At 39.6% G+C, this 17004-nt stretch overlaps 2 protein-coding genes across 12 annotated transcripts in view; one reads left to right on the forward strand and one right to left on the reverse strand.

The window, feature by feature from the left end:
• Nucleotides 1-17004, forward strand: part of REPS1 (RALBP1 associated Eps domain containing 1) — a 109293-nt gene that overhangs the window by 88612 nt on the left and 3677 nt on the right. For 7 of the 10 annotated variants that reach the window (XM_039530905.1, XM_039530900.1, XM_039530906.1 and 4 more), the window contains 6 exons: nucleotides 7377-7449; nucleotides 9683-9801; nucleotides 11704-11768; nucleotides 14843-15028; nucleotides 15712-15807; nucleotides 16387-16535. In XM_039530905.1, coding sequence (XP_039386839.1) covers nucleotides 7377-7449; nucleotides 9683-9801; nucleotides 11704-11768; nucleotides 14843-15028; nucleotides 15712-15807; nucleotides 16387-16535 — 688 coding nt within the window. The remainder of the gene's footprint in view (nucleotides 1-7376; nucleotides 7450-9682; nucleotides 9802-11703; nucleotides 11769-14842; nucleotides 15029-15711; nucleotides 15808-16386; nucleotides 16536-17004) is intronic. The other 3 variants (XM_039530901.1, XM_039530904.1, XM_039530908.1) reach the window with 2 other exon arrangements.
• The window catches only part of ECT2L (epithelial cell transforming 2 like), a 63988-nt gene continuing 61091 nt past the window's right edge, over nucleotides 14108-17004 (reverse strand). For both annotated transcript variants that reach the window (XR_005596312.1, XR_005596311.1), the window contains exon 23: nucleotides 14108-14482. The gene's annotated coding sequence lies outside the window, so the exon portion shown is untranslated. The remainder of the gene's footprint in view (nucleotides 14483-17004) is intronic.

Consider the following 17004-nt stretch of genomic DNA (forward strand, 5'->3'; position numbering starts at 1 on the left):
TAATCTCAGAAATGTAAACTGGCTGCACTATTTATCTCCAGCAGAAATAGCTTTAAGTAGGGTTTGATCCCACTCTTGTCTCAAAACCATATAGCAACATATTTTTTGAAGATTAGAAAATGGTTGTATACCAAAGGGAGGCATCTGCTGTCACTGTTTCAGTTCCTTTGAAAAATTGTGAGCCAAAATACCACAATTCCTTGTGATTGACTTTTGACATTTTTTCTAGGTACAGTTAACTTGTCAACCCTCTGTTTACCCTGGTTGCAGTAACTTGGTTTTTAATATTCCCTGCACCAAAAATATAGTACTATATGGATTTTATTAGCCTGTTCTATGTGTAATCACACAGACTAGTCACAAATCAGATGTCAGTCTAAGTATCTAATCTCTGTGGTTTTTATTCCTGAAACTGCTTTTCATTCACTTTGTTCATTATATTGTATAATTTCCTTTAATAGAAATCAGTAACTGACATTAGTCCTCTTGGATGCTTTGTTGTGAAGGAGGCAGCTAAAACTATTTCAGTGCCCCACATGGCATCAGTTGGCAGAACATTCTGCAACAGGCAGTCAAGAGATCCCGTTTTGGCAACAGCATTTCCCTTACTCTTCAACTCAATTTCAGTGGTATAGTTTTCTTTCAGGGTCACTTCTTTTCAGGCCCCACCTCTTTCCCTGTCCCTTTTCCTGGTGCAGAGTGCCCAGTCTTTACTCAGAAGTCTTCCAATATGATGGACAAAATGTGCAATAACATGCAGTCTTATAGTGGGAGACTGCTGCTGCATTCAGGATCTGAATTCTGAAAGGGCCCTTTCTGGCTCTAACTCCTTCTTAGAGGAGTCTGGCCCTGCAGACAAGTGAGTCAAAAGCAACAGTGTGGAAAAGGCGGCAGCAGCCTGCAGCCACTAAACAGGAGAAGGCAAATGCCATGCCTCTTCTAATTCTATAATTCCCAGCATGCTAGCCTGTATATTTTTTATTTCAGCAATGTGCCAGCAACCCATCTTATACCGTTGTGTAGTCTTCTGCCCTACTGGGTAAATGTAGGTATGTCAAAGGTCATTGAGCAGAGATGTTTTTTCTAGCCATGTTATGGACAAGGTGCAGGTGGTGAGGAAATTAAGGCACCTATTGACTTTTCTCATCCAGAAGTTAAAAAATATATATATAAAAAGAGAAGCAAATGTGTGAGAAGTGAAAGAAATTTTTTTATGCACCATGATCCCCTATAAAAGAAGAATTATCCAACTCCAAAAGTCTTACCTAGCATCATAGGGTGAAATTAACAGCCTTCCATATGGTCAGAAAGGTTATCTAAACTGACCCTGAAGAAAGAAGCTGAGAGGATATTAATAAGGAAATAGCTTCTTACCTCTAATCAAAAAGAGAATCCACTTTGCTTCTAACTCCAGTTGTGGAGGATATAATTTAATAAATATTGTATTTCCCAGCCAAAGTAGTGCAGTTACATGAGTTTCAGTAAAGTGAATTCTTAAAAATCTCTTGCAGCCACTTCTAAGTTGAGAGTAATTCCTACCAAGAATGAATTTCCCTCAGAAAAACAGATGTTTTGGAAGTGAAAGTAAGAGTCAAGCCTTCCCTTTGTCCATGTTCTTAACTAGTCTGTGCTGGCTTGATGGAAGAAACTAAACACTGATTTAATCCAAGTACAAGATTAAAAAATGTCGAAAGTATTGTGAACAAGATCTCAACTGTCTCTATTTAGTGGCACACCTGTATGAATGCATTCCATTTTTCCCCCAAGGGCTTAAAGACATTGAAATCAGTTACAAGGCTGTATCTATGGTTCTGTTTGTGAAAGGCCAAAACACAATCCAAAAGATTGGTATCCTCAGCCCAAATCAGTGTGTGGCAGCCTACTGGACAAATCTGAAAGTGCTGGAAATCGTTATGGGGGGAGAGAAATTCTACATCCTACAAGGCCTTAATAGAAGTAAAAGGTCTTGCATCTCTGGATATACCAGGAAGAATTATTCCTGTAAAGAAGAGGGTAGTGGAATAAAAGAAAATAGAGGTCACATTCCTCTTCAGTTAGTGGCCTGATGTTCCGCTGAAGTTGGCTGTCTCAAACACTGGAAGCCTATGCCTTTCCCAGGAGAAATTGCAAAATGCCATTACAAACAAGTAAATATAGAAAATAATTTGGAAGGTTATGTTAATCTGTATACCTCAAGAAACCAGTTAATGCAATTGGAACTGACTGTCTCTTATACTGTGACACAGAAATTGTGAGACGATCTTTTTAAGGAGTTTTTCTTCATCATGGACTAACAGATGAGGAGGGGGATCAGGTAGCCCAGGGGGGGTTACCTTATTCCTTTCTGAGGATTTTATAGAGCTGCGCATCACCATAGTGTCTGAGCACCTTCCACATGAAATGAATAACAAGGTCCCTAGTGAACTTCGTGGAGCCTGTAGTTAGTCTCCCTTGTTCAGTGTAAAAATTCTACTTGAGGACTTTATTTTGTTTAGTTTTTGGTTGATTTGTGGGGTGGCTTTTTGGGCAGGGAGCGAGGAGGGAGTCATTTGGGTAGAAGGGTGTATTGTTCTTGCTGTGGTAGATAGACTTGTTCTAAGAGGAAAATTCTGCAGTTTCCTATGGACAATCAGATGGGACTTAACTGTCTTCTGGAAGCTTGTTTCATAGCCAGATCTTGACTGAGAGTGCTTCCTTCTGGGCTTTGTGGTCTGCATTTCCCTAGATGAGTGCAATTGTCTTGGTGATTCATCGATCAGATTCAGTCTTTAATGTATCTGGGACTTCAACCATAAACTACTTTGAAGATCGGAACCAAGACCTTAAACTGGCATCTGAAAATGACTGGGAACCTGTGCAGGGACTCAAACAAGGGTCTGATGTGCTCACGGAAACCTAGACTATGGAGGTTCTTGTGCAAGACAAAGGGATGAAATTTCCCAACAAACAGGAAGTGAAAAGATCTTTTTAGACATTACCATTGCTTAGTCGTGTGTCTCTGTACAGGTTACTTGATTGTACAGGGGGAAGAAGATAAACCCTTTCTTTTGAAAGGGGTCCCTGGAGAAGAGGTTGGCTGGCAGTCTGACTAGCCACTTGAACTCATTTAGAGCCGGAATTGCAGAGTCACTACATGAGAAGAAGTGAACAAAAGTAATTGGAGCAAGAAGAAAATTGTCATTTTTTCCAGGTTTTATAAAAAAAAAGAAAAAAACCAAAAGAGCTGAGCAGTGCTGCATAAGAAAACCTTTCAATAAGAAATGATTTTGAATCTATTACTTATTTAAATTAGGTTAAATTCTGCTTAAATCATGTAAGCTTTTGCTATTGAGTTTAAGAAATTCTAGAACCATCAGATGTAGGGGGCGTAGATGATTTGCAGACTAGACTGCATCCCAGGATATACTGAAATACCCTGGGGAACAGAGTGGTTGGTTACGAAGAAGCGGGTCATCTGCATCTAGTAAACAGACCTCTAGAATGCAGCTTTTTTCCTCCCTGAACTGGCTGTTGCCTACCTGAAAATAAAGTGTTGTTCTCTCTGGGAATATACTCCTGCAGTACTTCCTTTTAGAAAGTTTTACTCAGACCAGTAGAAAACTAGCATTACCAACAGAATTAGGAAAATTCTAAAGTGTGTGCAAGACTGCCAAAAAATTCCAGAGTTATGTTTCCCCATCCTTGTAGGAGTTGCTCACACTCCTCCAGTGTCATCAAGGGAAGGGAAGTACTGTTGCAGTTAATTGTATAATGCCCAAATTGCCTTATCCAAACATATTTAGAAGTAACCATCCTATTACAAAAAAGTCCAGTAACTTTCTGTTGGAGTGATAAAGCAAGTTTCTTGCCCAGAGAGGTTTACCATCCTTTACTGCTCTTCTCTATAGATATCTGGTTGACTAAGAGACATCTTGGACCTTGAGTGGCTCCACAAACAGTACACCAGGCTCAAGATACAGACCACTTCATCCACTATATAGCTATCTTATATTACAACACTTCTTTCTCATTTCTGTAGACTTGAAGGAGGCTTCCTTACATATAGCTACCTTAAGACCAGGGTCACATCAAAATAATGTAGTTCCATTTCACTCTGTGCCATGTAGAGTATTCAGTACTCGGATAGCACCTCCTCACCAAACTGAGGTTCTATATTTTTGTCCATTATTTCTTATCCTGATATGAGACAGAATGAAGGAAGTGGTGTTGAAAGTGGTATCAGATGTAGCAGTTCAGTGACACTGGTTCATTCTAAAGTTAGAAAGCCAATCTATACCCAACACAGAAGGTTAATACACTCTTCTGTGGATTTATGAAAACTAAGTGCTATGCCAGTTGATCATTTCAAAGATCAGAATGAAGATAATCTCCAGGTTTCCTCTGTAAGATGTATAAGAAGCTTTTATAAAGCAAGGGAACTTGGTCCATTGAGCGCGGATAGTGGTTGGCAGTCTACTTTTTCCATGGTAAGCAGAGGTTTTTGCAAGAACTTCACAAGATCACCACTTCATCTAACGTTTACATTGCCACAAAATATTAATACAGTTTTCCAAGCTTGCACAGACATTGTCATTGCACACAGGGTTCTTCAAGAAATGGTTCTATACACAATGTTTTAGAGGTCTGTTACCACTCTGTTGGATGTGGGGGGTGCTATTGAAGGATCTTACATGTCACTATTTCTTAGTAACTTGAATGCACCTTGATTCAGGCACCCCTCGGTTTTTAAAGAATGTATATATTTGGATATCAACATTTTCATTATGTACATAGTTCCCACACTGAGCACGTTTTCCTTTTTTACACCCATACATATCTAAATGTTAATCTGCTATGCATAGAATTTTTTCTATTTTTGGAGCTGAAACTAAGTACAGTGATGCCTCTGGCTGCCTCCTTACTCTATGATAAGGGACTCAGCCCAACTGCACAGTGTACGGGGACATGCAGTCTTCTTTTAAAACAAAAACTGACCAGTGAGAATTTCTTAATGTAGAGATACCATCTCTGTAGTATTCTCTGGGTCTCAGCTCACCAGTGAGACAGCCGGAAGTGCAAACTTAATTTTGGGGGGCATAGCTTTCAAAAGAGAAATCCTTGGATCATTAGCCTGAGTTGACTTTAACAGTTGATCACTGGGCCTCTGTCTGTACCACCCAGCTTCTCTCTAGTCCCAGCTAAGTAACTTCACCACTGAAGCATCCTGCAATATCTTTTCCACCACGGATTCCAGCACAGTCCGCAGTATCCTTTGGTCTCAGTGTTTGAAGTCAACACTACAGACTTATAGCTTGTTGGAGGCTACACAACACCTCTGTGATGTGAGTGAATGTCTTTCTACAGAAGGCAATGAAGTCAAAGGCCACCCTTCATTCTTTTTTGTCTCTTTTCCTTCTGGTCCATCTCTGAAGGGAGGGAAGATATGCCTCACTTAAAAAGCAAGCTTTTATGTCAGCAACAAGCTTTTATGCTCAGGGCACTCTGCCTCTGTATCAGCAGCAACATAAAGGTTTTAATTTTTCTTTCAATGAGCACCAAACATTTTTAAGGGTTCTAGAATATATTGCTAGCCAGAGTTTGCCAGGAACTCCTGTTTTTTGGAGCCATACTTTAACCTTTTGTCCTGAGCTACAGAGGTCTTGGATATGATGTGGGTCCTAAACATTCTGTAGAGCCAAAAAATTAGGTTTTCTTACAGTCCTATTGAATCCCTCCTCTTACTCAGCCAAGAATGATTTTGAACATACTCTTATTTGTGAATAATACTATAGGAAATCCAAACCCATGCCAGTGAGATAGGTGGGATTTTATTCCACATGCTTCCTGGTAATTAAAGATGAGGAAACTTATGTCATGGATCTCAGGGACCCAAATTGGTTTTTGGCCAGAGAAATTCTAGATAGGCATGATGTATCCTGGGGGAACTCTTCTAAATTAATGCTGATGCTTAAAATGGTAGATAGAAAAAGATTTGAGATATAAACAGGGCAATGTGGATCTCTTTACCTGTTCTTCACCAGCTTCTTGACCTCTGAGATTAATTTAGACTAATTTCATCCAACTACATTTGTCGGTTATTTTGGTATCTCATGAATCATTTGACCAGTGTCACTGTATCACCTTGTTTTCAGGTTCTTGTGGGTATTGACTTTTTTTTTAAGCCTTTTGTGTCATGAGAGATTAATATATTCTGCCAAAGATACTAAGCAACTCAAAAGGAGACTTCATTATCTGAGACTCCATTTTCTTAGGTGGGCATCCACTTATCTGACTGCAATAATCTCAGGTCATAGCAAGTCTCATGCTGTAGTGATTATTGACTGTAAACCACGCTTCACCAGAATGAAGCCATGCTATGGACTCATCTGAGATTCTCCTCAAGGTGGTCATGGAATTCCACCTTAATGAGCCAGTTTTGCCAATTTGTTCCAATTTGTGTGTGAGAGCCTTTTCTGTCTGCCTGAGAATACGGGGAGGGATAGCTCAGTGGCTTGAGCATTGACCTGCCAAACCCAGGGTTGTAAGTTCAGTCCTTAAGGGAGCCATTTAAGGAACTGGGGTAAAAATCCATCTGGGGATTGGTCCTGCTTTGAGCAGAGAGTTGGACTAGATGACCTCCTGAGGTCCCTTCCAACCTTGATATTCTATGATTCTAAGTTTTTAGTGGTTCTACTCTGAGCTACTCTAGATCCTGACAGTCAACCCAACTTGACAAATTCCCAAGGCAGTGCTATCACATAAGAGGATTGTATCTAAATATTTCTGTGGTTGCATCTCACATTGCTGCAAATTGGCTAGCCTAAAGCTGGAAACCCACGTCAGAGTTCATTCAATCCAAGACATAGCTGCTGCTCTGCTTCAGGGTTGTTTCCCTTCTCAGATACATGTCAGGGCAGTTACATGGTCCTGATCTCTATATGTCTTACAAAGGTTTTGATTGATTTGGCCTCTAGGAAGGAATTCTGCTTCAAGTCCATCCTGCAGAAACTGGTCACAAAATAGAGGAACCTATAGTCATTACCTGCTTGTTTGTCTTCTGATGTATTTTAAAAGGTTCTGAAGTAATAAGCCTGATTCTTAGGTCTTACTCTTCATCTTTTAAAAACAAAATACACCAACTAGTTCCCATGGTGGGAATTGTCTTAGTTTGTTCTGCCAACGACTGTTTTACTGTTACATTCTTTGGGGACAATCAGTTACTTTGACTCAAGGTTTAGAATCCTGCCCAGATGATATCTTACAGGGAAGTACAACAATAAGGTACATTTCTTTTTTGGACTTGAAATAATCTTTTCTATTGCTGCGTAGGTAATATAACCTGTTGCTGTTTTTAGCATAATTAAATTGTGATAAATTTTGTACTTTCATTCTACCAGCAGATGGTTACAGCAGTTCAGACTCCTATACTTCAGATCCAGAGCAGATTGGAAGCACTGTAACTCGGCAACGGTCAGTAGAGTAGTAACAGAAGAAATATTAAAGGTTATAAAGCACACTTCCTCCCTCCCAAATGATCTTTTTGGCTGTTTTTAACTAGCATTTAAAAGGCCAAATGACGATTTATGGTGGCCATTATTTTAACAACCAAAAGTGTAGGCAACCTGTTCCCTAGTGATATATGTAGAAGTGTACCAGTCTGCCCTTAATATGTATAAAGTTAAAATTTCTGGTGCAGCAGAACAGCACTGCTTGATTAAAGTGGCAAGCCTTGAATTGGCTAGTCAGCTATTACTCCATGTTCAGTCATGAGAACATTCTACTTAATAAGTCCAGAGAAGAGCAACAACAATGATTGAAGGTCTAGAAAACATGACCTCTGAGAGAAGATTAAAATAATTGGTTTTGTTTAGTCTGAAGAGAAGACAGGGGGGGACATAAGTTTTCAAATACATATGTTTTGTTACAAGGAGGAGAGAGAAAAATTGTTCTTGTTGTCCTATCCTCAGAGGTTAAGCAGCAATGGGCTTAAATTGCAGCATTAGGTTGGACATTAGGAAAAACTTCCTAACTATCAGGGTAGTTAAGCACTGGAATAAATTGCCTAGGGAGGTTGTAGAATCTCCATCATTGGAGATTTTTTAAGAGCAGGTTAGACAAACACCTGTCAGGGATGGTCTAGATAATACTTAGTCCTGCCTTGAGTGAAGGGGACTGGACTAGATGACTTCCCAAGGACCTGTCTGGTTCTACTAGGCTATGATTTACTAAATAAGAACATCATATATAAGAGGATTTTAAAAGCACTGAAAATCTCCAATGTGGAGGGGGAGGGGGGGGGCTTTGTACAGTAGGACTGGAAATCAATGTTGCTGTTAAACAGCATAGGATCAGTTTCAAAGTTGTATCTTAAAACTAAAATAATTAGGGTGATTTCATGTAGTAAACATTATGAAAACTGTTAAAATAACCAGAAAGGGTTTGTAATTAACTTGTAGTGTTTTCCAGTGTTACTTAATTGCAAAGCTGATTCATTGTCTACTTTTATATAAATCTTTACATTACTGAGATGGTGGTTTTTGTTGATGTAGCCATAGTCACTTGAGGAGGTGATGTTGCTACACAGACAGGAAAACCCCCTTCCATCAGTGTAGGCTGCATCTACATGGTGGGGTTATGCTGACATGGCCTCTGTAGTATAGACTTACCCCCAAGTTTCTTTTTTAATTAAATGAGTGCACCAAAAGTACTCTAGACAAAAAATCACTACAGCAACATAAGACTTCATCTCTCTTTAACCTCATTCTGAGTTTGGGCTTATTTTGATTTACATCAGATTGATAACCCTTGATTTAGGTGAAAACGGGGGGTAGTGACCCCTCAGGGGGTTGCGAGCTCTCAGCCTCCACCCCCAAACCTTGCTATGCCACCAGCATTTATAAGAGGGTTAAATGTTTAAAAAGTGTTTTTAATTTATAAAGGGGGTCACAGAGAGGCTTGCTGTGTGAAAGGAGTCACCACTGCCTAAAAGGTGTAAATCTTTGCAGGATCTGCATCTGTTTGGATCTTGACATTACTAATATGTCTTGCATTTGTAAGAGCTTAACATTCATACAAAATAACAAAACACCCAAGAATAAGGGCAGTATTTCTCAAGATCCTAAACAAATGCACTGAGTAATAGAAACTTCAGATGGAAAAGCTAGCATTCACATCTGCAGACATATACTGACACTTCCTCAGCTTGATCATGTTCAAAGCTGACTTGTATTTGAGTGAGGCAGAGCCACCAGGAATTCCCATTTTCTTTAACACCATCCCACTTAACAGTAGAAAACAATTCCTATTCAGGCAACTGACAGAAACTTTTACATGTTTCACAAAAGTCCTGATCATAATGACTTCTGGTCTAGGTTGGATATTGCATACCTTCTCCTGAATTAACACTTGGGATGTCTGCTGTCAGACACTATAGGCTTCCACAAACATTACAATAGGTAATAAGAGTGCAATAAGGAAGATTTTGAAGAGGAAATAAAGGTATAAAAACAAATTCAGTTATCAGAAGCGAGAAATGCCAGTCTCTTGGTATAAAAACTAAATTTGGCTGGGGAAAAAGGAGCTGGTAGCGGCTATTAATCTTGAAACAAGATTTCTTCATATAGATGTTTTGGGTTGCACTTTGCAATTGAATTTTTACTGTTCTGGCTGTCTAAGCCTCTATAGAGGTTTACTTGTTTTGCAGGTCACATTCAGGAACATCTCCAGAGAACACTGCACCACCCCCACCCCCTCCTAGACCTCATCCTTCACATTCTCGATCATCATCTTTAGATATGAACAGATCCTTTACAGTTACTCCAGGTAGGTATATTATACATCCATGTGTTTGTTACTTTGTTTAGTACATATTTATCTTAAACAAAAAATTCTCTGGAGAAAGTGTTAACGTTTTTTTAAATAGACAGCATTAGGTTTGAAGTGAAAGGCTTAAATCTACTAATTGCTTTTATTCAAATTTAGACTCCCTTTTAAAGGAAAACAGTGGCTTAATCAACAACTTAATTAAAACAGTAGGTTCCTAAATAAAATGTCAGTAAATGAGAGGCAGTGTAGTCAAGTGGATGAACATGAGAATGGGCAGGGCTGCCCAGAGGATTCAGGGGGCTGGGGCAAAGCGGGGGAGCTGCAGCGCTTGTACTCACCCAGCGGTGGTCCGGGTCTTCAGTGGCATTTCAGCAGTGGGGGGCCCCTTCAGTTGCTCCGTGTCTCTGGCAGCACTGAAGGGCCCCTGCCGCCACTTAAGACCCAGACCGCTGCCGGGCCAGGGCTCACGGGGCCCCTGCAGGGCCTGGGCAAATTGCCCCACTTGCCCCCCCCTCAGGGTGGTCCTGAGAATGGGAGCCATGAACCCCAGTGACCCAACTGAGGACTGAACATTCCAAATTGAATGGGCTCAAAATTGAAGCAGTAGGAGTTCTTCACAGATGCAGATTCAGATGCAAAAGGGTGGTAATAGATTTATAGCCTCAGAGAATTCTTACAGGTAATTTACTGTTTGTTGACAGAGATGCTGTCTTTATCATTTCAGCTCATGATCTTAAAGCACTGTAAAAAGGGTTTTTCTGCTGGGAAAAAAACTGAGGTGTAGAGAAGTTTACACAACAAACAAATGATGTGAGGAGTAGAACCCAGGTCTGATTCTCAGTCTCTTGCTCTGTCCTTTTGCCAATTTTTGTTTGACCAAAGAGGCCACAGTATTGTAGCCTTATCTGTAGTTATGGTTTGATGTAGCCAATTACCTGCCCCAAGGTGAGGGCTTACACCTACTTTAATCTGTGAGAGTTCAGCCTACAAGATTGACTGTAGCGGTGAGGTTATCAACAGAAGGGGGACCCCATGGTGCACAACAGAGGTTATCTAGTGCTCTTTCTGTAATAATTTCTCTTAATAGCCAACCATACAATACACACTGCAGTCTGGTAGAGACACTAATTTAGAATGTGTAATATTTGGATTACTCACACCATGCCTTGGTGAAAAACCTGAAGTGTTAATCATCACTACACCAGGGTATAGCTTTTATGATATGTTACGCTGACACTCACTGGGCTTCATACATATTTAGGAAGGTTATTACCCCCTTTTCGTTATTTGAATTTTCACTCCCCACTGCTTATGAGGTGCCTTGTTTTTCATAGGTTAATTCATTAGTTCTCATACTCATTAACATTTGTCATCTTATCACCATAGTAACAGTAACATTAAGGAAGTTTCTAACAGTTCACCATGAGTACCAACGGTTATCTTGTGGTCTCAACTAATCTTTAGTAGACATTATTATCCAAACTCAGCAGTTATTTTCAAAACATCAGGATATCTCAACCAGACACAAGTTTAGCAGGCTTATCATCAATTTACTTACACTAATTTACCTTTGTAATATAGCTAACTCATCCTAAGGCCTAATTTGGCTATGCTTGAGACCTGTAGGCCCTGTGTTACAACATTAATTAATACTTATATTTACCTCTGTATCTTAAATATAGCCGACACCTTTTATCCTTGGCTACAGAATAATTGTGGCATGTCACTCACTGAAGGAGAGTCCTGGTTATGATAGCTTGTGCGCAGATAACAGCTTATTTTCATGTTGGCAGAGTGGAAAACTAAACACATGTTCATCATATTTGCAATGAGCATGTCCTAATATATGGAAATAGCCCTGTCATCCAACTGTCATTCAGAACCTATGTCTCTTCACAGGACAGCAACAAGCTGGAGTTGTTGCCTACCCCCCTGCAGTGCCTCCAAGACCACCACCCTCACAGGTAAAGTTGACTTATTCTGTTAGAATTTTTTTTTTAATTAGTATAATTCTTTGCCCATGTGCAGTCTTTCAGTCTGTTGAATTTTTATCTTTATTCTAAAATATGGGCAGCAAGGAAGCACACATGGCCAGTCTTTTGGAAACATTGGGAGTATGAATGTGTACCAGAGCTTTCAAGCCTAGGCTTCTGCCACCTTGCAGGGCTTCCCCAGAAGGATGAGGACCTGCTCCTAGGGAAGCAGTGGACTAAAAGGAGACATTGAAGCCTGAAGTACTTTTCCCCTGAGGTCAAGGGGAAGTGTCTCTGGTCCAGGAGCCACATGGGTTGGGGGGAGAGGCAGAAACTTACAAACGTTTGAACACCCTTCCCAGAATAATTCCTGGGTAATGATACAGAAATATGCTACACAAATACTGTGGCATGAGTTGGGAGTGGTGAGACAGACACCCCTTGGCAGAGGGTCCCCTGTTCTTTGTAAACTCTCACCTGAAACCTGATAAACTCATTGCACCAAACATACGTCTGAGAGGATATTTATCCATGAAGAGTAACATGTAAGCTAGCTACAGAAAGCATGTAACTTGTCAGGACTCAAAATTTATTGAGATGTATGTACAGGTAATATTTGTGGAGTAATGTATTTATCTAAAGTATGCTTTATGGACTTGGAGTAGAAATTAGTCACCTGAGTGGTGTGTCTCAATGATGATCCATCCATTCAAGCAAGAGAGAGTTGCTAATCAGTCCCTAGTCAGCTGTCTAGGCAATGCAAGGTTCTATTGTCTATCCTTGCCACATCCCAAAACAGTCAATGGAAAACCATGAGAGACCATGATAAACAATCAAAACCATTTAAAGGTAGAAAAGAAACACTACAACAAGGCAGGAATTCACCCTGCCTGTTTTCAGTATGACATAGACCTCGTCTAGGCTACGGGTTACTTGGTATAATTTACGTCACTCAGGAGAGAGCTTCTCGAGCCAGCATAGCTACCGCCTCTCACCGAGGCAGGAGTTAAGCTCTCCCGTCAGCTTAGAGCATCTCCACCACAAGTGCTGCATAAGTGCAGCTGCACTGCTGTAAGTGCTGTAGTGTGGAGAAGGGCACTGTGGCTCCATCACTGAGGACATCCCTTAAGGAGCAGGGAGCTTCCATGAAATCTTTTATCCTGGTTCTGGTGAAACCAGCCAGCTCTGCAATGGGCTCATGTTTGTTGGGGAAGCAACTTTATTATATAGGAAAGGTAACTTGATAAGTGTAAACTTGGGTTTGCATTTAATGATTCTGTTTTGTGTTGTAAGCAGTTACCACCATCACTTTCTCACTAGTTAAATCTTAATTCTTTCTTAAATAAACCTACTTTTGTTTTATAAGTGCTCACAAGTGTTGTGTTGACAGTAATGGTGGTTTAAGGTAAAACTGGTAAATTATGGTATGCTGCACCTTTGATTGCAGAGGATCTGAAATTTCTGTGATTAGTCAACATTGGGCTGTATCACAGGGGAATGATTCAAAGGGACTCAGGGATTGCAGTGCAGGTATTGTTAACCTGCTTGGTGAAGGAAGAACTGGCAGCATCAGGGAGCTGTCACCCAGCTACCACAAGAAAAGACTCCTCATTGGAGGCAAGGGTAACAAGGTGACTCATAGTTCTGGGTACCCTGAGAACTGTCACAGGTGGCATATACAGTTTTAAGTGCTATGAAATGTAGTTGTTAGTTCCAAGGGTTGTCTCATAGTTATAGCTAGCATAAGCATCAAATATAACCTAAATATTTAAAATGGGTTCTAGGTCAAATTCATGCTAGTTCATATTGGAATTTTTAACAAAATAAAACCTGCCTTCATGCATAACCTTAGTTTTAAAAACACAATTTAAAAACTTTTTGATGTGCACTTTGTCATAATTAATTAGCATGTCACAGTAGAAAGGTTTTATCTACTTTACTGCCAGCCACCTTACTTTAAATATTAAAGTACATTAACCTTGAGACTGGGATAGAGGAAGAAAAAGGGACTTCTCAATTTGCCTTCCCCAAAATGACAAGCTAGTCTTCAAGAAGTAGCAGTTTCTGAGCCTCCAGCCACTTATTTCAGTAAATATAAACTGGGAATCATTCATTATCCTTAGTTTGTTTTTCTTATAGGCATTGAGTTGGAAGTGGTTGTTGCAAACTAACCCTAAAAGAATGCTTAACTTCCTAGAGACGACACAGAAAGGGGGCCAAAAAGTCTAATACTAAGATAAGTTGTTAATAAACATGTATATTCAAAATAGGAGACAATATAAAGGTTATACTTCCCCTAATAATTATCCTTTGTATTTCTACTTCTCGGGGGAGACCATTGTGTAATTCCCAAACTATTTTAAAAACAAAAGGTTAAAATTAACAAGCTGTACGCTAAAAAAACCCAAGATACGTCCAGGAGTGCTTTAAATGATTTGGTGTACTACTTTTGTGCTTGAAGGCACTCTTCCATTGGTATCAATCACTACAACACTCGCAAGCAATGAACCAACATTTTGCTCCAGCACACCTTGGTATTGCTCAGGGTTTCTCCTCTCACACTGTTCAATTCTGAATTGTTGTGTAGCCTTTAGCCTCCAATATTCCATCTGCCTTTTTTTGTCTTTCACCTTCCTGCTGTTTCAGTTGAACTCCAGAAGAGCACTTTGGGAAGGGTAGGTTTTATCCGTTCAAAGAGATGTACACTTGGAAAAATGGACAACAAAATAATTTAGGAGAAAGGAAAGAAGTTCAACTTTACCACTGATAATTTTTGTACCATTGATAATGGGCAACCAAAGTGTTCTGCCCCTTCTTACAAATGTAGTCATTTTGTACTTGTATGATAAGAAGCAAGTTTGTTCCAGTGACAGGATAGAAACTCCCAGCGTTATTACAAGTTTAAACGAAGGCAGTAATTTCTTCAGTAATACATTAATTAAATAATTGTCCTTGGTTAGCATTCTTGCATAAACTCTTGTTTGGACAAGATTTTGCTCCTATGTTATGTCAGTTATTTCAAGAACACAGTATTAGTAATTACTGTCATCTTTGTTTTGCTATAGGGTGTAGGTCCTCATGTGCATCGCCCAGTGGATGCTGAAAGCCTAATAGCTCATACCAGTACCTCACCTCAGCAAATACCAGAACAGCCAAATTTTGCAGACTTCAGCCAGTTTGAGGCATTTGCTGCATCAAGTGTAAATGAAGAGGAGGAGGATGAAATTGAAACACATTCAGAAGTTTTGCAGGTCAGTGTAAATGGATATATTGTAGACCACTTAGTGTTATATATTGGTGTACCCTGTTAGTTATACCCAGTAGACCTTGCATAAATCACATCCTGCCTGTTTCCCTGTCCACGGTTTGTCTGTCAAATCTGTTTAGTTTGTAAACTCTTTTGGGCAGGTATAGTCTTATTGTGTTTGTTTTTGTATAATGCCTGGCATAATGGGGCCCTGATCTTTGTTGCCAGCCTTTGAGTTACTATAGTATAAATAATATGTAACATCTGATTTAGATCAGAAGTTTACCAAATAATAAAGACTTATTTGAGTCTCTTTGTACTGAGGTTAGCTGCAGTAGCAAGAGGTTATAATTTAGGGTCCAACAATCCTCTCTTGTTGCTGCCTCTCATGAAACATAACTTTCCTACATGTCTCTGGTGATGTGATCTTATTGCAGATCAGAAATAGTGAGAGTAGTGTGGCGTAGAGATTTACTAGATGGTGCTGGCAATCAGCTACAGCCCTTTTTCTCCATCCCTGAGCTTTTAAAGAGGACTTGGGCTCACATAAGAGTCTTGAGATTGTAAACTGTGTTCATATAACCAGAGAACATACCAGTGTGATACACCTGGCTATCATCCTAATTGTAACAGAATTAAATATTTGCAGACCCGTACAGAGTTTCTAAACTGTCTCATTCTCTGTAGGTTGAAAAACCCTCTGATTCTGCAGGCTCCCTTAGAGTTGCCAAAACAGATGGCAGAGTTGAAGACAAGGCAGCTGCTAGTGTCCCTGTTAATGCGGTATGTAAAATGAAATTTAAGAGGAAAGTGTAGGTTTTAACGCATAGAAGAATGTGTATTAGAACAGTTGCCAGTTAGTGACTACTACATCTGAGTTTGCAGAAGCTTCCATTTGAACTCAGTTTTCAAAGGCTCAGAACTTCTTGAAATATTTGCATTTTTGGCTAAAATATTACATGCTTGCTGGGCTGGTTCCATCTAAAATTATGACAGTAGAAGCTCACTTTAATGAAGGTAGATTGCTTACATGTAATCAGATTGTTACCAAAATTGATTCATACAGGGGTTATTTTTAGGATTTTAGTCCATAGGGAACAGATGGCTGGAGCCGTTATCATTTTTTATATATATATACACACACATATACCTATACCACAAGGTCAATTACTACTCAGTTATTCTCACGCAGTTTTTCTTATGCTACCTGAGAGAACTCAAGTAGACCTGTTATGAGTCAATGTTCTCAGAACTCGTACAGTAAATAAATTAGTTTCACAGAAAGTTTTGCACAGCCAGTTGATTTGAGTATAAATATAATTAATTGTGATGTTTGCTTATGGGCTGCCTTTTGCCTCCCAGGGAAAAGGCACCACACCTCTTGCTCCACCACCAAAGCCTATTCGCAGAAGGTTAAAATCGGAAGATGAGCTGAGACCTGAAGTTGAGGAGCATACACAGAAAACAGGTGTCATAGCTGCTGTTCTTGCTTCACAGCCATCTATCCCTAGGTAACCCAGGATGAGTATGAATATGTCTAATATTGGGAAGTTCACACTGAAACAGCAAATAATACTGTTAGCTTACAGAAGAGCCACAAGCGATTTTACAATGTGTTGAATAACTATTAGTGACTGTAAATCAGATATATAAAACTACTAAGGGTGTCAACATAAATATTAAAGGTTGAGATGTACCTAATAAGGCACTCCAATTGTTTGGATGAAAAACTTACTCACATTTTGCAAAATACATTGACTATCAAAAGTGCTATGTAAATGTTAGTGTTGTATTGTTAATTTTGAGTAAAGTTGGTGAGTATGGATGGTCTTGAACTTAAATGTGCAGTTGTCATATTCTCCTTTATCCTCAAGTCTATGCTAACCACAATCCAATTACAATACCAGATTGACTTTAATTTATCAATAGTCTGGAAGGTGTACATTTATGATAGCAATTTAAGAATGTAATTCATTGTGT

The sequence above is a fragment of the Mauremys reevesii genome, linkage group 3 (genome assembly GCF_016161935.1).
Source record: "Mauremys reevesii isolate NIE-2019 linkage group 3, ASM1616193v1, whole genome shotgun sequence".
NCBI classification, from domain to species: Eukaryota; Metazoa; Chordata; order Testudines; family Geoemydidae; genus Mauremys; species Mauremys reevesii.